Source organism: Condylura cristata, unplaced genomic scaffold (genome assembly GCF_000260355.1).
Source record: "Condylura cristata isolate star-nosed mole 26May11 unplaced genomic scaffold, ConCri1.0 scaffold00025, whole genome shotgun sequence".
Classification (NCBI taxonomy): domain Eukaryota; kingdom Metazoa; phylum Chordata; class Mammalia; order Eulipotyphla; family Talpidae; genus Condylura; species Condylura cristata.
The window spans coordinates 28,590,745-28,615,231 of NW_004567126.1; the positions used below are offsets into that span (position 1 = coordinate 28,590,745).

The 24,487-nt window shown below is 57.6% G+C and overlaps 3 protein-coding genes across 3 annotated transcripts; 2 read left to right on the forward strand and 1 right to left on the reverse strand.

Annotated features, from left to right (window-relative positions):
• On the forward strand, positions 1-6,487 carry STAP2 (signal transducing adaptor family member 2). The gene is made up of 13 exons (XM_012729414.1): positions 1-102; positions 1,336-1,407; positions 1,559-1,681; positions 2,452-2,508; positions 3,026-3,126; positions 3,507-3,641; positions 4,265-4,334; positions 4,420-4,522; positions 4,630-4,704; positions 5,618-5,791; positions 5,883-5,975; positions 6,084-6,155; positions 6,405-6,487. The coding sequence occupies exons 1-13, from the start codon at positions 1-3 to the stop codon at positions 6,485-6,487; spliced, it is 1,260 nt and encodes a 419-aa protein (XP_012584868.1).
• A 255-nt stretch (positions 6,488-6,742) lies between these two features.
• Positions 6,743-16,475, reverse strand: FSD1 (fibronectin type III and SPRY domain containing 1). The gene is made up of 13 exons (XM_004689339.2): positions 16,327-16,475; positions 15,311-15,406; positions 14,994-15,125; positions 14,269-14,370; positions 13,344-13,366; positions 13,032-13,153; positions 12,368-12,577; positions 10,714-10,812; positions 9,840-9,990; positions 9,431-9,510; positions 7,912-8,163; positions 7,138-7,226; positions 6,743-7,055 (listed from the first exon to the last, which is right to left on the reverse strand). Exons 1-13 carry the CDS (start codon positions 16,339-16,341, stop codon positions 6,945-6,947), a joined length of 1,482 nt encoding a protein of 493 aa, XP_004689396.1. The 5' UTR covers positions 16,342-16,475; the 3' UTR covers positions 6,743-6,944.
• A 728-nt stretch (positions 16,476-17,203) lies between these two features.
• On the forward strand, positions 17,204-23,944 carry TMIGD2 (transmembrane and immunoglobulin domain containing 2). Its single transcript, XM_012729415.1, has 4 exons — positions 17,204-17,261; positions 19,681-20,043; positions 23,233-23,451; positions 23,712-23,944. Exons 1-4 carry the CDS (start codon positions 17,204-17,206, stop codon positions 23,942-23,944), a joined length of 873 nt encoding a protein of 290 aa, XP_012584869.1.
• Positions 23,945-24,487: the final 543 nt, after the last annotated feature.

The window sequence follows — 24,487 nt, forward strand, 5'->3', positions numbered from 1 at the left end:
ATGGCCTCGGCCTTGAGCGCACCCCGGGGGCCCAAGCCCAAGGGCGCCCAGCCCTCGCACTACCACGAGAGCTTTCTGGAGAAGAAGGGTCCCCGAGACCAGGTAAGTCGGGACAGGGAGCCTGGCCAGCTGGGCAGCCCTGGGCAGGTGTGGCACTCTGAGCCTTGATCTCCACCTGTCCAAGGGGCAAGGGTGGGTGCTGGGGGCTGGGAGGGTTTTCTCCAACTGTCAGTCTCTCTCTGACGCTGACTTGACCACCTCCGCGTCTCTACCTGTCTCCCCGTCTGTCTCCTGGTTTCACTCCTGTCTAGGGGTCTCTGCCTCTCAGATACAGACAGGATAAGGGAGCCTCCGACTCCCATGTCTCCTCTGTCCTAGCCCCCAGCTAAATGTCAGCTGCGGGGGTCAAGGTCAGGACACTTAGCAGGCCGGATACTGGCCAGGAGACCATCGAGAGACACACACTGAGAGACACACACTCGCGCCGTGTCTCACTCAGAATCAAGTCCCAAGCCCTTAGTCCCCCTCAGCCCTTCCCTCCCCATTCCCAAGCTCACCTTGGGGTCCCTCCCCCTTTCCCTCTGCCTCTGTGCTCCCCAAAGCTCCCCAGCCTAGGAAGCATTTAGAGGCAGATTCAGTGGTTACGAAACATATGAGCCGAGGGCGTGAGCCCAGGTTCACAGCCCGATCGTGCCTTCCTGAACCCCAAGTATACAAGCGCCCTCACTTCCCTGCTACAAGCTGGGTACAATGAGCTGTGTTCGCAGTTTCAGAGGACGGGTGGCTCTTGGCATGGGGCAGTGCCTCCGAGCAAGCCCTCCGCTTGACACGGGTTAACTCAGCTGAGTCTCACAAGGGCCTTGGGAGCGAGTCCTGCTGTTATTGCCATTCATAGTAGGGAAACTGAGGCACAGGGCATGGGATGACTTGTGCAATGGTACGTGACTGGCGTGTGATGACACTGTCTGACCACACTGGGCTTGATCACTGCCTGCTCTATCCCTGGTGTCCAGAACAGAGCCTGGCACACGACGGCGCTCCAGTAGGTGGACGCAGGTGTCTATGGATATATCAAGCACGGACACATGGATGGGGTGTGGGTGGGTAAAAGGCAGGAGATACCCCAGAGCTGGACCACCATGGGGAGGGCCTCTCTGAGGAGGCAACATTTGTTCAAAAACCCAAAAGTAGCTCCTAAAAGTAACCATGTGAAGACCTGGGGGAGGAGTGTCCAGGCAGAGAGAAGAGCCGGGGCAAAGGTCTAGAGGCAGGAGCGGTGTTAGAAGCAGCCAGCGTGCCTCCTCACCTCCCTCTTCCCCTGCCTCTGGTCCTCAGGACTACAAGAAATTCTGGGCAGGTCTCCAGGGTCTCACTGTCTACTTCTACCACAGCAACCGGGACTTCCAGGTGAGGATGAAGTGAGGACTCAGGGCTTGGACTCAGGACTCTTGATCCCGGGGCCCAAGGCCAGGGTGTGGGTGGAGAGGCTAAGTCATAGAACGGGAGGCTGGGGGGGGTCACAGGCGTGATGCTCAGAACCCCGCTTCTGTGCCCCCAGCACGTGGAAAAGTTAGACCTAAGCACATTTGTGAAGCTCACAGATGAGGGTCCCTGCGGGAACCCCAGAGACTCTGGCATCAATTTCAGCCTCACCCTCTGGAGCCAGGAGATCAAGTTCAGGGTAAGTTCCTTGGTGGGACACCCTCTGTCTCCTTTGCGCTCACCACCCATTCGCGCCAGTATGGAGCCACGGAGTGCCGACCCCTGGCTTGGTGACATGGGGCAAGTCACTTAACCTCTCGGGGCCTCAGTTTCCCCAAGTGACAAATAGGAAAATGTGCGTAGAGCCCAGAATGGATTCATGAGGATTCTCCCTGCCCTTACTCAAGCACTCAGCTGGCATTACTGATCGCCTACCGTGTGGCAGACACTTCTAGTTGCACAACAGCAAGCAGACAATTAAAAATCCTTGCCGTTGTGCAGTCTGCACTCGGTGGTGCAGATACATAACCAACAACATAATCATGTGAAATATGGTGTTCGGATGGCAGAGACGCGAAGGAGACAGGTGCTGGGGAAAGGGTCGGTCAGAGCTACAATGTTGGATGGCATCACCGGGAAAGGCCTCGCTGGGGACCCGAAGGAGTAGAGAGAGAGCAACCCAGATATCTGAATCAAGGACTCAGGAGCAGGTGTCCAGACAGAGGAAACAGCCCCGCAAAGGCCCTGGGGCAGCACCAGGCTGCAAGGATGCGCCTGTGGCTGGAGTGAGGGAGGGGCGAGGGGAAGTGAGAAGAGGGGACGCGCGACAGGGCCATGGCAGCGGTGACATTAAAGGAGCACAGCCCATTCACTCACCAAGAGCTTGTACCAGCAGCCTAAATCAACCTGTCTTCATTCATCTTCAAAACAGCCTCACTCACCGGTGCCATCCCCCGCTTTCCTTCCTAGGTGGAAAGCCTGGAGTCCCGGGAGATGTGGAAAGGCTTCATCCTGACCGTGGTAGAGGTCAGAGTGTGTGCCCACTGCCCCCACTCTCCCGCTAGGTCTCCTCAGAAACCCTCTTTTTTCTTTCTCATCCTTCATTCCCCAAAAGAAGTCATTAGGCAGAAGTCATTAGGCTTATGAGCCAAATGAGGCCCATACACACGTTTTAACAACTCGTGTTAAAAACCTGAAAGTTGCTGTCATCACGAAAAAGTCAGGAATTTTAGTCCACGTTCCTGATATGCATTTTACCCACATGTTCCCTGCCTGCGCCCCCACCCCAAGCCCGTGGGTAGGGGACCTACCTGGCACAGTCTGTAGACTTCGAGACCCTGGATTCCAGCTTGTACTCTGCCCACTGACCCATCCCCAAAGTCTCTCTCCCACGCTGGTGAAGCCTTCTTTGTCCCTGAGCTGCCAGGCAGCAGCCCCCAGACCCGATTTCCCATCCTGGCTCCCTCCACACTCTGGCCTCAGTTTGCCCCTCTGTGTAGCGGGCACAGCCACCCACTCCCCTGACGCCCGGATCGCCCCTCAGCTCCGCGTGCCGTCCCACCTAACCCTGCTGCCTGGACACCTGTACATGATGGCTGAGGTCCTGTCCAAAGAAGAGGCTCGACGTGCCCTGGAGATGCCCTCGTAAGAGCCCGCCTGGCCGAGGGGCTCCCGAATGGGGGCGGGACGCGGGGCTGAAGGTGGCCGCGAGTGAGCTTCCCAGCTGAGTACTAGGCTCAGTCCCGGCTTGGGCGGGGATTAGGTCTCTTGTGAGCCCGAGTGGGTGTTTGGGCTGGGCTTAGGTGTCTAGGGATGGGTCTGGGTGCCTGGGAAACAGGGCAACATTTTCAGGGCGGGGTTTGGGGCCTGGGGGGCCAGGCTGGATCTTAGGGGGCCGGGTTGTGCAGGGGCGACTGGGCTGAGCCTTCTGGAGGGGGAGCCTGGGTCTGGGGGAGCAGGCGTGCCGGGAGGCGAGGCTGGGTCTCGGGCGTGCCCACCCCGACTGGGTGCCACTGCCCGCCCAGGTGCTTCCTGAAGGTGAGCCGACTGGAGGCGCAGCTGCTCCTGGAGCGGTACCCCGAGTGCGGGAACCTCCTGTTGCGGCCCGGCGGGGACGGTGCGGGCGGCGTCTCGGTCTCCACGCGCCAGATGCTGAACGGGTGCGCGGCGCGTCTCCGGAGCCGGCGGGAGGTCGGCGGGCCGGGGGCGTGGCTACAGCAGGGGGCGGGGTCCGCCGGGAAAGGGCTGGCCTTAGCCCCGGGCCGGCGTCCAGGGGGCGTGGTATTCGGAGGCTGGCCCCGCCCCAGAGGCGGAGTGTCAGGTCCCGCCCCTTTGTGGGAGGGATCTGTTCCAGGGGCGGGGCCTGGACCCTATTGGCGGATCCGGACGATGGCTTGGGGATCTCTCCTCCGGTGCGTCTGAGTTAGCCACCTGGAAGCCAAATTCCGGGTCCGAATTAGCCCTTCGTGCGGAGTCACGACCTGTGGAAGGAGTCACGGCTCGCCCTTGCCCTCCCTTATGGCTGAATCGGGCTCTGGAGGCAGAACCACGCTGCCTCCAGGTCAGAGCCAGACACCAGCTCCTCATGGTCAGGGAGCACACCTGGTCAGGATGGAGTGAGGGCAGATCTGGGGCCTTCCTGGGGCCAGAGACACTCCCCGGGTCTTGGTAGGACCCGTAGAGATCTGCAAGGGAGCTGGAGGTGGTTAGACTCCGTGGGGGCGGAGCGAGGACCCCTGCGGCCTTCCTTGACCTGAGTCAGGCCACCCACCCCTGCCTGCAGGGTTCCCGTCGTCCGGCACTACAAGGTGAAGCTCCAGGGACCCAATTACGTGATTGACGTGGAGGAGCCGGTGAGTGGGGCCCGGGACTGGGGGAGCACGGGCACCGGTCCGTGTCCCTTCCCACCAGTCTGAGGCAGCCCCTCTCCACCCCCAGTTCTCCTGCACCTCCCTGGATGCAGTGGTCAACTATTTCGTGTGGAACACCAAAAGGGCGCTGGTGCCCTTCCTGCTGGAAGAGGACTACGAGAAGGTGCTAGGTAGGTGCTGCCTCAGGAGCTGCCGGTGCTTGCCGTGGCCACTCAACAGACACATCTGGGTCAGCCCTGGACGCTGCACCACCTCCAGGCCACCCTCTCTGTTCCAGGCTATGTGCAGGAGAACAAAGAGAATGGCGAAAGTGTGTGGGTGGCGCCTGTTGTCCCTGCGACCCCTAACCCAGGTGACGCCCCCCCCCCCACAATGGCTGCTGGGCAGAGGGAGAGGCACCAAGGATCCACATGTAGCCATACCCCTCCTCCCCGCTGCGTGTACCCCGTCTTGTACCCGGAGTTCCAGGGACTCAGATGTGTCCCTGACCCTGCCCTAGAGGGCTGGAGGTCATAGAGAGGACCAACACAGCTAGACTCTGTCATCCCAGCCCTGTGGGGCCCTAGGGGCGGTGAGAAGAGGTGACAGAGTTGAAGGAAGGCTTCCTGGAGGAAGGGGTGTTTACTGAAAGTCTCAAAGGAATTCAGTAGATAGAGGTGAGCTTTGTTGGGGGCACCTGGAGCGAGAACTACTCAGAGATGAGAAATCAGGGTGAATGGTGGGAGAAAAGGAGAGCAGGAGACTGGGAGGGTCTGAGGGGTGAGCTGCATGATCCTGCGTGGGCGGGCACATCCGAGGGCCCATGTGCGTGATAGGCCTCCACGTGCAACACACACACACGTACAGACGCTGCATCCACCGTGTAACCAGAGCTCGCCCGGACGGCTCCCTAGACACGCGCGTGACGCATGAGCCGCACCATTCCAGGCCGGCATCGCTTACTGTAAGCCACACGGTGGACAGGAATGCAGACAGACGACTCAGCAGCACCAGTTCAGACCTCTACAGAGGCGGGCACTCATACAGACCACACACGTACCTTAGCCTCCGTGCAGTGTCACACACGTCTACACACGTGTAGATACACCCCGCTTACGCGGGCTCAAGCTTGGTGCATGTTCGTGCCACACAGGGACACAAACTCAGACTTAGCAACAGGCACTTTGCAGACTCGCAAGCGTGGGAACACAGACACAAAGACTCATTCGGGGATGTCCCAGCAGCACTGGCCCTGACAGTCACCAGTTTCCCACCAGGCCCTCCAGGCCCTCCAGCCCCTGCAGGTGGCCCTAGACATCTGCCTCCCGCATCCACTGTGACCAGCCAGGACAAGCGGCCGCCGGTACCTCCCCTGCAGACGCTACTGAACCAGCAAGAGGATGAGAACTATGTAATCCCCATCGGCGACGCCCCAGATGTCAACTATGAGAACGGACATAGTGCGTAGGAGACTGGGGAAGCGGCTGAGGGGTGGGGGTGGGGGTGCTGGTTAACACCTGGATGTGACCCGCCCCACCTCTGTCCATGCAGTACTTTCTCTGAGTCAACTGGTCATCACAAAGCCCAAGAAACTGGCAAAGGCTCAGACCAAGCTCCCGAAGCCGCCCACTGTGCCCAAGCCAGGTAGGAGCCCCTCCCCCACCCTGCCTCAGCCCATGGAGGGCCGGCCACAGCCTGTCTCCTTCCTCCTCCAGAGCCCAGAGGTCTTACCCTGTCTCCTTCCTCCTCCAGAGCCCAGAGGTCTTACCGGTGACCTGGCCCGGAAGCCAGCCATCAGCTCGCCACAGGCTGTCTTCCCCACAAGTAAGGGGTCTGTGGGGCTCCCCCAGGAGTGTGCAGTTGCACAAGTCTCCACACTCCAAGGGGCCACACTCAGAAGGTCCTAGAGCTTTGGGCAATGCTCTGCTTTGTCCGTTTTGCAATGCCTGTGCCTTTCAAACACATCTCCATGTAGTACTGGGCCTTGCAACAGTCTGCAGCCAATTCCGGTGGGTGTTTCGGGGGCAACATGGACGGGGATCCGGGCACAACTGACGCTGTGTACCCACCCCCCAGGGCTGGCAGGCGTGACAGCAGAGCTGGAAGAGAAACTGCAGAGGAGGCGGGCGCTGGAGCACTTGAGTGGGGCCCAATGAGCCAGTCTCGGGGTGCAGCTTGGCAGACAGAACCTTCCTCCAGAATTAAAGCTCAAGTGACCCTCAGACCTACTACCCATCTGGCGTGGCTTCAGGGCTGAGGGTGAAGGGGTCCGCCAGTGCCTGCCTAAGGCTGGCCCCTTCGTTTCCACGGTCCTCAACTTCACTCACCTGCCGCCTGAGCCCATTTCACAGCTGGGAAAGTGGACGTGCACAGAACGCCAGGGCACCGTGTCCCAGAGAACCAGCAATGAGGCCTGGCCAGTGTATGACCTTTATTAGGAAGCGAGGTGGGGAGGAGGACCCACCCAGGTGCGGCTTCCGGCTAGTGACCACCCTCAGGAATTAAGGCTCCGAGCAGTGAGAAGAGGGTGTGAGGCTAAGACCTCCGAGGCCTGGGGGCCACTCCCAAACCGGCCCTGCGGGGGGCAGGGGCCCAGCCCCGAGCAGGCTGTGACTAGGTGAGGCTGGTGTTGGAGCTGCTGGTGGCACTGCCCCGCTTCTGCAGGCAGCGCACGGAGCTGGGCACCTGCAGTCCTGTCGTCACCTGGAAGCTGCCACACCACACCTGGGCAGAGGGGAGCGGGGAGCTCAGCACCAAAGCCAGCCCCAGCCCCCCCACCGCCCGCCCCGCCATGGAGGGGTCTTACCGTAAAAGCGGGCAGCACCGGCTGTGTGAACTTGGCCTTAAACGTGTGCAGCAGCTGTTTTGTGCGGGCATTGTAGAAGGACAGGAGACCTGGGCGGAAGGCAGATGGCCGGGGACAGTAAGAGGGATCTGCCGGCCTCCCTCAGCGCTACCGTGGCGACGGCCCGAGTTGGATCCCCGCCAGGGAGGGACCCCCAGGGCGCAGCAGACCTCTTCTGTCGTCCCCCCCCCCCCCTGCTGCTCCCCTTGGCAGTGGATTTCAGTCAATCCACCTGTTTGGCTCCCCACTCTGTCTCTGGTGAATCCTCTCACCCTCCCCCACCCTGTCTCTGGTGAATCCTCTCACCCTCCCCCACCTCTGGCCTGCACTCCAGTTCTTGTATGTGTAAATAAATAAAAATCTTACAATAAAGGAGTAAGTTTTTTAAAGATTTATTTATTGGTACCTACAGAACTGAGGTATAGGCCAGAGGTGTCTCTGATGACAGGAGTCACCAGAGACAGAGCGGGGAGAACAGGCAGATGGACTGAAATACACTGCTGAGGGGAGCAGCGGGTGGATCAGGAGGGTCTGCCGTGCCTGTGGGTCCTTCCCTGGCCGGGGATCACGCGACAATGGGGCTGTGGTAGCATCATAGTGCTGTGCTTTAACCCATCACGCCACCAGGGAAGACCCAAAGGAACAATTCTTAAAAAAAAAAAAAAAAGAGGAACTTGCAGCACAGAGACCGGGCAGGCGGAGATGGCTGGAGAGGCCAGCTGGGCCTGGAGTTACCTTGGTGAAAGTCGCAGTGCACGCCCAGGCAGTCAGGCACGGGAGCGTCCAGCACCTTGGCCTTGTTGGAATGCTTGGCTGTGAAGCTGACCTGCAGCCAGTTGTTGACATGCAGACACCAGGAAGCCGCTGTCTTGCCCAGTTGCTCGAAGCGCCCCAGACTGCGGTAGGCCACCCCAACGCCGAAAGCCTTGCTGTCTGGCTCGTAGCGCACCTCCCAATAATGTTCCCCGCCATCAATCAGTGTGTCCCCTGTGGGGTGGGGTGGGCAGTGGGGACTGGATAGAACCAGCCCCAGATGCTCTTCCACAAAGGGGCAACCACCAGGTAGTCCCCAAGCTACAGCTATCCCTTCCAGATACTTCACGAGACCAACTACTCCTTCCAGATACTCCACGAGACCAGCTATTCCTTCCAGATACTCCACGAGACCAGCTATTCCTTCCAGGTAGACCCCAGGCTTCATCAACTCCTCTAGACACTCACTAAGCCCAGATACTCTTCAAGCATCTACTAGTCCTCTCAGTCTCTACAGACCCAACATAATTCTTCAAGGTACTTCTGGACCCTAGACATGTCTTCCAGTTTCTCCCCATGTTGAGATACTTCTCAGTCCTCAAAATTCCCAGTCTAGACAATCCCCAAACCTTTGCTCCTGACAGACTCAGATCATAGCTCAGCACCACCTAGTAGCTCAGCTCCTCCCAGATGACTAACTCCCATACCCATTTCTGCTCCTCTCTGACTTCAACGATTCCCCCAACCACAAACTGCCTAGTCTCCTTCCTAAGAGTTAGATGTCCCTCACAAAGCCTGGCTGTCCCGCAGACACTCTCTTCACTCTCTTCATGTTTCCTCAACACACCCAACTCACCCATCCTAGAAGCTTTCCAGAAAACCCAAGTCCTCCAAGAACCTTAAGTTCTCCTCAAGCTTAGCCTATTTTCAGAACCCAGATACCCCATCTTCCCCTTCTCTCCCCAGATACGCCATCCCCATGGAGCTCTTCACAGCCCAGTCTCTTTTTCCAGCCCTTTTCTGGGCAGTGGTGATTCCCTTAAACTCCACTTTCTTCACGAACTCCAGCTTCCCCTTCACAGGATCCAGTTGTGCCTGCGGTGCTAACCCCTCCTGCAATTCCTGTTCTTCTCTCAACTTCTCCAACACCAGCTGTTCTTTCTGGCTTCTACTCATACCCTAAGCCATTTCCCCAAACCTCTGCCTTGCTTCAGCGCCCCCACGAACCCATCCAATCATAAGTAACTTTTCCCAGCTACTCCTCACATTTCAGCTACCCCCCAAATACCAGACTCCACTGATGCCACGAAATCCCCCTTGCTCTATAAGCTCTGGGTCTCCTCAATAACTGCCCAAGTCATGTTCCATTGCCACAGTGCCACCAGTTACTGGACCGTTTCTGGAGGAGATGTGAGAGGCTCTGTTCCCGGCCGAAGGCGTCCTCTCCCACCTGCGCCGTCAGACCCTGCCTGGAGCCCCCTTCGCCCACTGCCCTCCTTACCCAGCACGGTGTAGGACTCAGCTGTGAAGCGATCCCGTCCCCCGCGACTTGAGGGCATCCGCTTGGGTGACGGCGTGCCTCTGGGAGCGGCAGGGGAGGAAGGAGAAGGCAGGTGAGCCCTCCCTTCCCCACAGGACTGCCCTGGCCCCCTCCCCCACCCTGGCCACCTTGGTGGTTGATACTTTCCAGAAACTGGGCCCCTCCTGTCAGAACTTGCCTGTGTCCTCCCTCCGTCATCTGGGGAATTCTTATTGGACCAATAAAACCACGTTCAAACCCCTTCTCCCTTCATTTTCTGCGTGGGTCCCTCCAGTCCTGTGTCCCACCTTGCACCCCATCTTGACTCTAAGGCTCCACTATGTGTTCAGGCCCCGCCTGACCACGGCCCAGGGCAGGAGGGGCCGGTTACCTAGCCGGGGAGTTGACCGGGGACGCCGTCCGCCCTTTGTTATCTTTCTTGATATCTTGCACCTTCCCGCCCATGGCGTCCCACTCCACGGAGAAGTCGTCCACCCGCAGGTTCTGGTGGGACGTGGACGCGTCCAGGCGGAACATGAACGCTGGGGCCGGGCAGACATGGGAGTCACAGAGATGGGGAAACCCGGAGAGACAGAGACAGACGGTGACCAAGACAGACCGAAACAGGACAGAGAAGGGGAAGAAGCAAAGAGAGAGACCCAGAGAGTGAGCGAGACACAGATGAGAGGTCAGAGGCGGGAGACAGCAGAGAAGCGCGGGCGGGAAGATGGACAGGGCGGGGTCACAGAACGTGTGAAGGCCGAGCACACGCTGCCCACAGGTCACCAGCCTGGAAATATGTTGAAGCCATTCACACTGCCCGGTGCTCCCACTGGGGATCAGCTCCAGGAAAGGGGACGGACTCCAGTGTGGTGGAGTGAGCCTAGGCGGCAGGGGGTTTCCTAGAAGGACGTGCAAACTGTCCCTGAGGGCGACTGGAAGTCTGTCGCCACTACGGACTCCTCATCTCCAACTCTGTATTTTCTGTAATTGAGTGAGTAAGGGGGATGTACATGAATGTACAACTATCCAGACATAATGGGACTGACCGCAAAAGCAAAGGACAAAAACCGATTCGTACCGGACACTTGAGCTAAAGAACAGTGTGAACTGAGCTCTGAGCTCCCTGGAAGCCAAGGCAAAAAGAGTCACAGAACCCTGATTACAGGATTGTTTTTACACACTGGTTCCAAGCTGGGGATCGTGGGGGTGGGAGGGGGGTTATGGGGCCAAAGCCGGGGTGGGGGTGTGTGGGAACCAGTCACCTGGTGTCTCTAGGGTCACCGGCTCGGAGAATTCTCCTGAAACTGCCTTGTTGCAGGCCTTCACACGGAAGTTCATGTATCTCATGTCAAACTTGAGGCCTGAGAGGGAACAGAGGGCTGTCAACAATGTGTGCACTCTGAGCAACAAGTTAGAGCCCCACAGCAATCCCACCACCCCTCATTCTAAGGAGCACCTGGCCAAGACCATCTTATCCCTGAAAAACCATCCTTGGTGTTCATTCACCTGCAAGACTATGGATTACTTTGCTCTGCTCCCCCAACTCCAACCGGAAAAACCAGATACTTCCTAACTCAGGCACAGTGACTGGGTCAGCTATAGGCACATGACCCAGACTGGCCAATCAGCTTCTGCTCTGGAACTTGGCAGACACACCTGGTAAATCTCCAAACATGGATGACCTTGTGTGTATTGTGCTTGGTTAAATGCCAGCACAGAAGGACACACATGAAATGGGTCCACTTACATAAGGTCCCTAAGGACTCAAATCCCTGGAGACTGGTGGAACGGTGGGTGCCAGGGGCTTGGGGCGGGGCGCAGGACTTAATACTTCCAGGGGCAGTTAGGTGAGCAGATGGAAAGAGTTCTGGAAACAGGGCCCTCCCTGGTGGTGCAGTGGGTTAAAGCGCAGCACTGTGAAGCCATCACAGCCACTACGGCCTGAGTTCGATTCCTGGCCAGGGAGTGACCCACATGGCACAGAAGACTGCTTCTGTTCTGCCCGCTGCTCCCTCAGCAATGGATTCCAGTCAGTCTGCCCGTTCTGTTCCCCGCTCTGTCTCTGGTGAATCTTCTGAACCCCTGCACCTCTGGCCTGTACCCCAGTTCTTGTATGGATAAATGAAAAAAAAATCTTTAAAAAAAGAGTTCGGGGCCAGACAGTGGGGACAATTGCACAGCATCATGAACATATTTAACATCACTGAGCTGTATACTTAGAACGGTTAAGTTGGTAAATGTTATGTGTATTTTATCACAACTTAAAAAAAAGACTGAAAAAAACCGGGTGCGTTTATTTTGTTTGCCACGCAAAGGATAAGCAATTGCTACTCAGGCCCACTAGCTGTTCTTGCCTACAATTAGCCTGCTCATTAACCATGCGGGCTAATTACAGATAAGGAGCAGGCTAATTACAGCCCAGGAGCTCTGGTGATCGTTATCTTGTCAGCAAGGCTCCCCCGCGCCAAGGGGGCCCCCTGATTCAGGATGCCTTTTTAAACTCGTTAGGGATCCCCGATTCTGCCCTCCTCAGGTCCTCTCCTACCAGCTACTACGTGGATTCCCTAGGCTTTAGCTTCCCGTAACTAGACCCTCCAAGCACTGGGAGGGTGGCCTGGGACAGCAGCCCCATGAGGGGAGAGATTTTTTGCTTCCTTCGCTCATGAAGAGCAGTGCCTGGCATACTGGGGGCACTTGGTAAGCGAGGAACGAACGAACGAAAGAATGAATGCAGGCTGAGTAGCAGAGTGCAGGTGCTCTCTCTGGCAGCGCCTGATCTGCAAGACGGTGAGGCTGAGCTTGGACTGACGCACAGGGAGGCGCTTGCCCGGAGCCCCCCAGAGCGCCTGCGGTGTTATCACCACCTCTGGTGCCCCCGGGCAGAGCCGCCACCAGGCAGTTCAGGGGAGGCCTCACCCGTCAGTGTGTACTCTGTCTGCCGGATGCCCTCGATGACCATCCAGGGGTGCTCCTCCTTGAGGCGGGGTGGGCCCTCGAAGTTGGTGCGCCGGTGCTCCAGCACGTAGTGGTCGATCTTGCTATCCTCGTCCGGCATGTGCCACACCAGGGTCACGCAGTTGTCGGCCACCAGGGACTCGGCCAGGTCGATCACCGGGGCGCTGGGCACTGCCCGGGGCCAAGCAGAGACCAGGGTCAGGTCCTGAGCCCTCGGGGCTGGGGCCCAGCTGGAGGCCGGCCCACCATCAGGCATCCTTGGGGAGGGCTCCTCTGGAGCCCGCACTTGGCCCAGGCCTCCTCAGGTCTCCCCCAAGGGGTGGGGGCACAGGCAATGTTTGCAGGGCCCCACCAACAAGGCCTCCAACTTTAGAGTAAACTTTCGCAGAGTTCTTGAGCACTTGCTGTGCGCAGGGCCGGGGGAGAGGGGAGTGTGGGCCGGCATGCTCAGGGCTCTGCCTGGGAGGGGGTTGGGGGGCTGGGACTCCCATAGGCACATTTCACCCGCTTGGCATAAGAGTGGGGCATCATCCTTGGGGCTCCATCCCTGGGGCTCTCTCAGGCCACCCCACACTCTGGAGCCACTTCCCCCAAACCCTGGCCCTCTGGTGAGCTCCATTCTCACCTGGAAGGAACTTGAGCGCCTGCAGCATCCTCCGCTCCTGCGCAAAGTCCACCATGAGGTGACTCATGTTGTCGCTGACCTTCGCTTTCAACGACAGGCGGAAGGCGGGGGCCATCGTCACTCTGCAGGGAAGGAGGCGGAAGAGGTCTGCTGGCAGGCGGGGAGGGGGCTTCAGCCTGGTCCTCCGAGGTGGGTGTGGGCCCTCCCCCTTGTTCTAGCCACTGCTCTGGGGCAAGGGGCCCTCACCTGGGTGTCCCCACCTTTACACCAGAGGCGGGGCAAGGGGGTGGGTGCCAGATCCCAGCATCTTACCCATCTTTGATTTGCTTGGCAGCCTAGAAAGAGGAAGACAATACAATTCAGAGTAGTCTCACCTGAATCAGAAGGGCCCCGTACAGACAGGAAGACTGAGGCCCAGTGTGGCCACCAGCTGCCAAAGTACCCCAGCTCGGGGCAGGAACCCTGGAGTTTCTTATCCCTTGACAAAGACAGATTCCAACCCCCTCATGACCAGTGCCCACTGCACACCTCTGGCAGACTGCCCCTCCCCAAATACAGGATGTCCAGTTAGATTTGTACTTCAGATGAACCATAAATGTATTTTTAGCATAAAAGTCTCATCCAAGATTTGGGATATACTTATACTAGACATTTTCCATGGGATATACTTATACTAGAAAACTATTCATTCTGTATTTGAGTTTCAGATCAATAGTAAATGATAAAAAATAGTAAATTTTTAGCCTAAGTGTGGCCCATCAAAGATTTGGGATATAGTTACACTAAATATTTGCATGGAATCTATTTATGTAAATTGTTCATTGTTGCATTTGCATATCAGGTTAACAATAAATGATATTTTTAGTTTAAGTATGTCCTAACGTAAACATATACATGGAGTACACTTACACTAAAAAAAAGTATGTACTACTGCAGTTGAACTTCAGGTGAACAAAATTTTTTTTAATTGTTAGATAATTTTTTTAAAATAAGTAATATGATAGTTTACTTTTACATCATTTTGTGCCTTTTTCCATCTCAGTTGTAATCCCTGTGGGCTTCCCCTCACCAAATCACCCTTGCGCCATCACCATAGTCCAGTGCATTTCCCTCCCCCAACAAAATATTTTTAGTAAAATGATGTCCAGGCAATCACTGAGATAAACTTATATTAAATATTGCATTGGAAGAACTTCTGCGAAAAAGTCACTGCTCCTACTGCTTCCGAGGTACGCACCTGAGGAAAGCCCTCACTTCCCGTGGCCTGCAGAGTCTGGTTGGCCGTCTCCAGCAGCTCTTCAGAGCTCTCCAGGGCCCGCATGCAGGCAGCCAGCTGGTTCTGTGGGTGAGAGGCACAGACACCTCATCTCACTGCATTAAACCCTCCCAGGGCTCCCCACCAGCTTCAGGCCCAGGACCCGTCTCCCTCAGGCTCCACATGGCAGGGGGAGGCTACAAGAGGCTGGGTCTGGCTCCTGAGCCGTGTATCACACCGCCCGGAGGTCCCTTCCTGAAAAGCGCACCCCTAAGCCCTCGGGTCCACATCCCCAGGGCGGGAATCTAGGACATTAGGAAGTCACTGGGGAGGCTGATCGGATCCATGGGAGCCATGGGAAGTGCTTGATCAGGGTGATACTATCAGATCTCGGGGACCAGTAGACAGGACTGAGACGCTGGAGATTCTGTCTGAGAAAGTAGAGGGCAGCCAGACATAGAGATCGGCACTGGTGGAGATGGGGTGGGGTACTGGCGGATCGGCAGGGGGCAGGCAGAACAAAGAAAGGTGAGGTCGACACTATGGGGTGCCTGGCTCTGGATACTGGAGAGACACAGGGGCACCTCCGAGAGGAAGGAATTGATGTGAAGGGAAAAGCCAGGACCAGAAGGGCTCTACGGATCCCAAGGGTCACGGTGGGGGGCGCCATTGGACAGGTCTCCAGGAGAGCCCCCCCAGAGACACACCTGCAGCTCGTAGGTCCGACTGGCTCGGTCCTGCTTAATCTTCATCAGCATGCCCTCCTTCAGCTCCTCCAGGAGGGAAAACAGGGACTGGAACTCTGATTCTAGATCCTCCTGCACCTTGGCCGAGTTTGCCTTAAGGAGATGTTGTGGGGTGAGAATGGCCAGCGGGGTCCTCCGTGGGCACAGGCGGGCACACATCCCACAGGTGAGAATTACAGCAGGTTTGCTCATGTGGCTGCTCACTCCCTCCCTTCCACTCACCTGGCCCGGACTTCCCACCTCCCTCTTTGGGCTGGAGGAGGGGGTGTCTTGCTCACCTCCACATTCAACAGCATCTGCTTGAGGGAGTAGATGAAGCTCTGAATCTCTTCATTCTTCACAGCCAGAGTGGTGATGATCTTCCGAAGAGCCTCCTGCACCCAGGGGAACAGAGCACACATGGCAGGTACGCCCCTTAGCCTTGTCAGGGATTCCCCAGGGGGGGCCCACTCTGCCTCCAGGAGACTCAGGGGGGAGGTGCAGGGGCCTGTGTCTGTGAGCTTGGGCACCTGCTGCAAGGCAGACCCTGGGGGGTTCTGGCCCTGAGTCCCCTCACCTAGCAGGGGGACATCAAGAAGCCCACTTTATGGGGCAGGAAACAGGTTCAAGAGCGCTGCTGCTCCTGGGGAAGTGACATACCCTGGAGCCAGGTCAGCCTGAGCACAAAGCCTTCAGCCAGGTACTTGCACCCTCAGGGTGGGGCACAGCCTGCGTGAGGGGCTTCCTGGGGGAGAGCAAGCCCCAGAGGAAAGGGTCTGCAGAAAATGAGCTAATCTGGGGAAGGGGATACCCTGGAGGGCTTAGCAAGGAGAAAAGAGGAGCCAGAGGAAAGGGGGTGCCAGAGAGCACAGGTAAGGGTGGGGGAGGAGGAATTCTGGGGAAGGGGATGATGGCAGCTGCTGGGGCCTGCGCTCTGACCCCTGCTTTGAAGGGACCCCTGTTCTGGGGGCGCAGGGTCAATGGGGTCACCAGTACTGAGACAGGGGCGTCCTCGGGGGCTGGGGGGCCTGGACACCTGGTCCGCAGTCTGGACGGAAGGGGGGGTGGGGCTGGGCTCGGGGTGCTGGCGAGGGTGGGAGGCATGGAAGGGATGCGCTAGGATTCAGGCCAAGCTGGGAAGGTCGGCGCAGGGGAAGGGGGGCTGTGTCCAGACAGGGGGAGGCTCGGTCTGGGCGGGGGTGGGGCCTCGGCCGCAGGGCAGCTGGGGAGGGCGGCGAAGGCGCTGCGGCACCACCTGGTCGGGTTCCCTCGCCCACCCCCGCCCGGGACCCCGCCCCGCCCCGCCCTGTCTTACCCTCTGGTCCTCCATGGCTGCAGCCCGGGTCTCCCCGACCAGGCCCGCGGGACCCGCTAGGTCTCCCAGTCCCAGAGCTGCCCTTGCCAATGCCGGGAGCCAATGGCCCGCCGAGCCCTAGCTGCCGCCGCAGCCGCCGCCGCGCCCCCCGTCAGCGCTCCATCACTGGCCACAGCGCGCAGGCGCGCCGGCCGCGGCATGCCGGGAAATGTAGTCCCGCGCCGGGAGTGGCCACCCGGTGCGACCCCAGAGCTGGGAGCCCTCGGGTTGTGATGCCAGAGCTGGAGAGATCCTGAAGCTATAAGGCGGGTTACCTGGGCCTTAGAACCCCGGTTCCAACCTTGAAGCCAGCCCTAGGCTTCTGGACGCCCTGGTCTCGGCGTGTTCACTTAGGCAGTTACTCAAACCGCCCCACCATGCCCCACCCCAATATTTAGCACCCGAAAAACCAAGACCTTTGCCCAAGCTAATGTTCAGCCTCCAATACCTACTTTTCCTCCTCACATCCCAATGAACTCCTATACATCCCACAAAGCCCCAAGTTCAAATATCTCTAAAAGCCTGTCAGTCGCGGATTCATATTGCTAGGATGTCAATGTCCAGCTCTGTCTTTCCTGGTGCTGAATCTATTCAGTATTTGTTTCACTGCACCTTGGCAGAGAGTGGGGTTGGGAGGGAAAGTGGACCTTCAGAAAGTCCAGAGGCGGAGGAAGGACTGAGCAGGCAAGTGTGTGAAGTGTGGGGTGGGGGTGGGGTGGGGGGTGTCCTGTGGGCAGAACACCACCGCTGGGGCCTCCGGGTGGCTGAACAGAGCAGTTCTGCGAAGGACCCAGGCCTTCCTCTCTCTGCGAGAAAGGAAGTCATGCTGTGGTTGAACATGCGACTCGCTGGGGAGTTCTCCCCCGCCGGCCTGGAGGCCTACCCTGCTGGAGATGGTGAGCCCTTCAAAGACTCCAGATAGTATGAACCCTCTCAACTGGACCCGCAAACTTCTCTCCAGATCTTGGGGTCAGGGAAAGCCTCACATCTGTGTCTGAAACCCAAAGGAAGGCATTCTGGGCTGAGATGACTGAGGCTGGGGTTCTGCTGTACAGCCCTGCTCAGACGTCAGCTGCTGCACCCTTCCCCACCGGCGTCACCTGTGTCTCCATTCTGACTTCCCGGCCCAGGTGTGTTTGTGTAGAGTTTTCCAAAGATTTTACTTGCTGGGATACATTACCTCTACCCACATGCATACTGCTTTTCAGATTTAAAGCAACAACACACCTTTGGGGAAACTGAGGCACACAGGGCAGGAAGTGGAGGCCCAATCAACACTGGCCACAGGATGTCCTCTGCCTGGTGCGTCTATCACATCTGCCTTGTGCTGGGGGCGGAGGTTGTGGCAGGAAGTCTGTCAAGTGGGGGGGAGGGTGGGGGAAGTGAACCAACGGGAGAGGGGTCCCTCCTGGCCCAGTAGGAATGGGGTCCCTGGGCATGGTGCTCGTGCTCCTGGAGCAGCTTTGGGGTGAGTACTTGGGCCTTCTGCCTGTGCCTCTCCTTTTCTCCATCACCTCAGCTGCCTGCCCCTCCCGCGAGAGCCCCTCTAAGCCCGAGTCTCCCGCTTTGCTAAATGGGACCAGTCTTTCTTGGAAACTCAGACGCTCAGGAGGGCCAAAGGGTGTTTTGTTCCATGGCATAAAATTCAGACCACGACTTGCAGGCCAGACTTAGTGACCGGCCTCTGACCTCTCTCACATCGGCCCTCCTCTTGAGCCCTGCCCCCGTGTCTGGCCTGCTGGTGTTTCTTGTTCCTTTTTCCTAACACCCAGCCCACCGCTCAGCCTTGCTCCTGCTGTTTCCTTTCTTTGGGACACACTTCCTCTGGCACCAGCTGCCGCTGCATCTCCAGTGATAGGAATGGAAAGCAAACCCACTTTTCCTCAGGGGTCCACTGGGCATTTCCGGCTTCTTCTGGCCGAAAGCAAACTCTTTCTACTCAACCTCTCATTGTGGCCCCTCTGGACCAGAAGCCATCACCCACTCACACAGCTCTCAGGTTCAAGCCCTCATCCCTCTCACCAAGGCCAGGCTTCATGCAGTTCTTCTGGGGGCACCCTCTACGCGTAGGCTGACCACCCCTCTCCATGACCTGCTCCCCACTACTGCTCAACTCGAATGTCACATCTGACCCCCACACTTTATTTATTTATTTATTTTTATAATAGTTTTTTTTTTAGAGTTATTCATTTATTCACACAGAACTGGGGCACAGGCCAGAGGCACAGGGACAGTGAGAGGATTCACTGACAGAGTGGGGAGCAGAACGGGCAGATCGACGAAGCACACTGCTGAGGGGAGCCGTGGGCGGGTCGGGAGAGGTCTGCTGCGCCCTGTGAGTCACCTCCGGGCGGGGATCGAACTCACAGGCACTGAAACAGCTACGGTGGCGCTTTAACCCATGGAGACCAGGGAACCCCCCACACACACACAGACTTTAAAGTCTGTCCTCACCACGCACTTAGGGGGCTCTAAACGGGGCAGGGAAGAGCATGGCAAGGTGGTGGCCGGAGAACTAGGGGGCCCCATGCCAGGGCAGAGCCTAGGACTGCGCCAACGTGGACAGGGTGAGGGACAAACAGCTTCAGTCAGCGGCGTCCCTCCCTGGCCCCTAGGCTTTCCTCACCCTGAGATAAGCACAAACTGGCCTCCCCTCCCCGCTCCGCAACACCCCTCATCATCCGTGGAGCCTACCAGGTCTGTACCGGCCGCCCCTGCTGACCTTCCTGAGTCCACTCCTCGTCCTCCCCCACACTCTGATGGTCTCTGGTTTGTCCCTCCCGCAGGCCAGGCTTGGTCCTGCCCCAGGGCCTTTCTGCCTACAATGCTGCTCGGTGCACTCCGTGGCTGGTTATTTTTTATCATTCCCATCCCTCTCAGATTGTCATTTCCTTCAAGAGGTCTTCCCCACCCACGGTGCTGGATGAGTAAGCTCTTCCTCGTTCATCATTTCTTCTACGGCCACTCTCCGTTGGCTTCCTCCGTGGCGATTCTCATTTCACGACTTCCTGTGTCTGTCTCTCTGCCCAGCCTGTCAGTTTCAGCAGGGATTTTTTTTTCTCTTACTCACATCTGTGCCTGGGGCCGCGGTGACCAGAACAGGGCCTGGTATATACGACATGATGCGTGTGTGCGGAGTGCGGAGTGCTGCGTGTTAGAGCCGTGTCCCAGCCCAGGGCCTGGAGCGCGAGTGAGAAGTCAGCTTGCAAAGACTTTGCAAGCCAGGCCGGCTCCCTCAGCCCTGCAGGGTGATCGGGGAGTAAGTCGCACACACGGGGGTTCTGAGAAAGTCCTCACCCGCCTTCTGTCCCCCAGGCCTTCAAGGAGCCACAGGCCTGGGCGTGCAGCAGCTGGGGCCCACGTGGCTGGTGGTGAGGCAAGGCAGCCAGGTGACCTTGGCCTGCTGCGTGACCCAGGCCCAGGCTTGGGAGCTGATGCGTGCTGAGTGGACCAAGGACAATGACACTTTGTGCCAGTCACTCATCACCCACGAGGACCCGAAAATGGAGGTCTGCGGGCCCTGGGGACAGCTCTCCTGGCAGCCACGCAGTCTGCTCACCCTACGACTGGAGCGTGTGGACCTCAATGACAGTGGGCATTACACGTGCAGGATGACAATGGAGATACCGGATTTGGAGGAGGCCAAGGGCAACGGCACAGAGCTCCAGGTGAAGACAGGTATGAGAGCAAATGGGGAGAAAAGCCGGGGGCCTGGAACCTTCTAGAACCTTAGACTCTAGAATTTCAAACACCTAGAAACCTACGTTGTTAAATTCTTCAAATCTGATTTTTAAGAACAAAAATCCTAAAACCGTGAGAACATCAAGTTCTAGAATTGCAGAACCACAGACACACTAAAACTGATCATTCAAAGCTGAGGCTCGGCGGCTATTTCTGTGAGGCTGTTTCAACTGACGGTCTGTTGCAACTCGTCACCATGCCTGCGGGTGCAAGCCACCAGAGACACGCCTCTAAGAATGGCAAAGTTTATTTTAAAAACAGGCAGTGGGGGCCTCCGTGGTGGAGCTTAAGCGCAGCACTGTGAAGCTGTCCGCAGCCACCACAGCACGAGTTCCATCCCCGGCCAGGGACATGCGGCAGACCTCTCTTCTCGCACCCGCTGCTCCCCTCAGCAGTGTACGTCAGCTCTGGCCCAGAATAGAACAATCATAAAGACTCCCAATTGCATATACTTCTAGAAGTTTGGTTAAATACAATTAATTCCAGTGGGTTTTTTTTTTTAAGATTTATTTGTTTATGCATACAGAACTGGGGTACAGGCCAGAGGTGCAGGGGCAGTGAGAGGATTCACCCAAGACAAAAGTGGGGAGCAGAACTGGCAGACTGATGAAGCACACTGCTGAGGGGAGCAGAGGCAGATCAGAGAGGTCTGCTGTGCCATGAGGTCACCTTGGGGCAGGGATCGAACTTGCACTGAGGTGCCTGTGGCTCTCTTGCAGTGCTGTGTCCTAATCCATTGCACCATCAGGGAGGGTCACCAGTGTTTTTTATTTTTAACTTAATTTTTAAATTTATTTTTGCATAGAAGAACTGGGGTGCAGGCCAGAGGTGTGGTGAATGAGAGAACTCAACAGACACAGAGTGAGGAGCAGAACAGGCAGATGGACTGAAACACACTGCTGAGGGAGCAGCGGGGAGACAGGAGAGGTCTGCTGGGCCCTGTGGGTCACTCCCTGGTGGGGGATTGAGCTCAGGCCATGACAGTGACAGCCAGTGCTGAGACTTAATCCTTAGGCCACCAGGGAGTCCCTCCAGTGTCTTTTAAATGTGTTACTAAAGTATCTCATCTATCCTAGAAAGGTGCATATCCTAGGTGACCAGCTCAATGTCTTAGTCCATTCAGGAAACCGGGTAGTTTATCAGCAACAGAAATTTATTGCTCACCATTTGGAAGTTGGGAAGTCCAAGATCAAGGGGCCAGCAGATTTGGTGTCAGGTGAGGGCAGCTTCCTGGTTCACGGAGGGTCTCTTCTCTGTGTGCTCTCATGGTATGAGGGGCAGGGGGCTCTCTGGGATCCCTTTTTAAGCCACTAACCCCATCCTGAGGGGTTAGTCTTGCCCACGTGTCCTAATGATCCCCCAAAGACTCTGCAGCAGGTACCACCACCTTTGGGGTTAGGACTCAACATACAAATAGTGGGGGGCAGAGACAGACCACAGAGTGGTGTCTGCAAGCTGAGCACACCCGGTGCCCAGCACCAGCTGAGGAGTTGGGGCATTTCCTTCCTCCCAGATGCCACCCGCACGTCCCTCGGGGATATATCAGCAGTATTAAAATTTCGTGAGAACAAATTAATATTTTTTAAACTTAGGAAGCCGATCATGAAAAAAAACCTCTAGTTCCACTGAACTAGAGGAATGGACGATTCTAGAACCTTAGAATTGCAGTCTCTCAAACACTTCAAATACACTCTTAGAATTTTGCCATCTCAGCGCACGTTAAGGCAAAGAATTCTAGAATCCAGCCTGGAAAGACATTGACTCGCTCAGATCAGCTGAGCCAGCCGCCTGCAGGTGAGACAGCGAGGAACCGAGGCCTGTCCAGAGAGACACACGAGCCCGGGTGCAGCCGGCTTTCTCAAGAGCCAGATCACACACGCCCCAACCCTTACAGGACACCCCAATGGGTAAACGCTGCGTGCGGGCTGGAGACCAAGCCGGAGCGCCCCTGCTTCGGTGGTTCCCGACGGCCTCCGGCACATACCTGCCCCCTATCGGGCAGAAGTGAGAACCGCACCGGCTCCTCTCGGGCTGGCAGGTCCCGCCCACTGCCTGCCTCGGGGTGGCGTGTTGTGACCGCTCTGCCTGCCCCGTCCCCATTTGTGAGCAGGGTGCCGATTACCAATTAGCAGAGGCGGGATAGCCTGACGCCAGGCTGCGCTCAGTTGGCAGCTGCGAGCGAGGGGCGGGCTTGGTTCCAGAGCCTCACAGCTGGCATCTCACCACCCAGCGGCACGGCACCCACCCCAGCCCAGCCGGCAGCCAGCGCAGGGGTTGGGGCCGCTGAGCCCCATCTTATTCACAGCAGAAGGAGCCTTTGTCTGGGGCTCATGCCAAATATAGGGGCCTGGAACATGCCCACTCAGCCTTCCCTGCTGTGTGACCTGGGGCAAGTAGGTTGACCCCTCTGAGCTGGTTTTCCTAGTTGTTGAAACTCAGCTGACTGTTGGGTGAATTTTAAGTGATTATAGCTAAAGCATTTCCATTGTCTGGGACACAGTATGCCCCGAGAGACATAAATGGTTACCGTGATGTCCACGGAGCTGATTATTCGGCAAGATTCAAGTGTTCAAACCAGTGTAAGCATGTTTCCCCCTTTGTGAGGGAAGGAGAGGGAAACTGGGGTTAGCAGCACCTTTGTTCAGACCAGGGTGAAGCTGGTGCCCGGGCATGTGACCCCGGGAAAGTACTCATGCTCTCAGATGCGCTCAGAGCCCTCCTTTACTTGGAATTAAAACGGGTTTGGCAGAGTAAAGGTACAGGGACCGGGCTGTGAGGATGATGGATCCTGGAGCTGACTGGGGGAGAAGGGGTGGAGCTCAGGATGGGGGTTATGCGGCTGTCGGGCCCCTGACAGGGCCCGCAGGACTCAAGCGGAGGATGGTGCTTGATTAAAAAAAAAAACAAAATGCACAGTTGGGGTTCACAGTAGCCCAGCAAGATAAAAAGCTCACTCTTCAGAAAGGAAATAGGTGCAGAGCCAGCACGTACCCCAACTCACAGGGCATGGTGGGGGCAGGGACCCTGAGTTCCCGCCTGGAGTGGTACCCTGACTCTGGACGATGCCAGAGCCTGGGGCTCGAGGGCAAGCAACCCCCTACCTCGTCAGACATTTCCTCTGTGCAGACGGCCCGCTGGACCGGCACCAGATCTCCAGCTTCGCGGGTGAAGGCTGCCCGGGCAGCTCTCTTCCGAACCTATCCTCAGTCAGGCCGCCCACTTCATCAGCCCCGCCAGGGAAGCACCCCGCGCTGCTGCTGGGGTGCGTGGCGGTGGTCCTGACCGCGATCGCACTGGGCGTGGGGACCTGGAGCCGCAGGCGCCGCCGCGGGCCCTGGGAGTCAGGTAACTACCCGGGTAGCCTCGCCGAGGGCGACCCCGCCACGCCCCCTGTGGCGGAGGCGGAAACTGCAGCCTCGGGACGGGACGGGACGCGCCGCTCTTCTGACACCTGCCCTCGGGAAGGGGGGAGGGGCAGAGCGGGAGGGCGGGGGAGAAGAGATGGAGAAACGGCCCGAAACATATTTTCAGAAGCAGAGACAAAGCCCTCAGAGATGGGCTGGGAAGGGTCAGGCTCTCAAGCGACTGTTCCTCTTCCCTTCCAGAGAACCCCCTCTACAGCAACGTCCTAGTCCAGCAGGGGCAGACCCCAAAGAAGACTGAGGCCAGAGCTGCAGAGGGGAGGGCGCTGGGCATCCCGAGGGAGGACCAGAGGCCTGAGAGCTTCTATTCCACCTCTGTCCCCCAACTTTGCAAGCCACGACTAAATGGGGCTCCCAGCCCTGGCCCCCGCCCCAGGTCCCAGGAACCCCATCTCTACAGTAGGAATCTCCCCTGACTCAGGCCCATCTGGGTAACCAGAGGCAAGGATTCCTCTCAAGTGGAAAGAGGAATTGGAATCCCCAGAGATCCAGTGAGGATCTCTCAGTGGGCACATGAAAATGGAACTGATTCCGGGGGGCTCACCCCACGGTCACTGAATTCATCCGGCCCTGGACCAGCCCCCTGCCCCCAGAACAGTCAATAAAAAACCATGAAAAAAGCAAAGTCAGATTTTGCATTGATTTGGGGTGCTAAAGAGATCTGAGGGTTCATAGGGGGGCCCAGAAGCCCCAGGGGTGGCTGGAGAGGTCCACTGTGGTGAGGGAGCTTTGTGATGACTCACAGCTCCCCTTTTTCATCCTTGCATGTCCAGTTAGCCAGGAAGCCAACAGTGCCTTGAGCCGGAAGCACCCCCTTCCCCAGCTGGTATCGCCCACCCAGGCAGGCTTGGAAGTTGGGGGGGAGCCAGGAGGGAGACCCAGGCTGCCTGGCATTTATCAGTCCTCGGGGTCTCTTGCCTGACTGTCCCCTTGAAGTGACAGCAGCTGGGCTCGGCTCC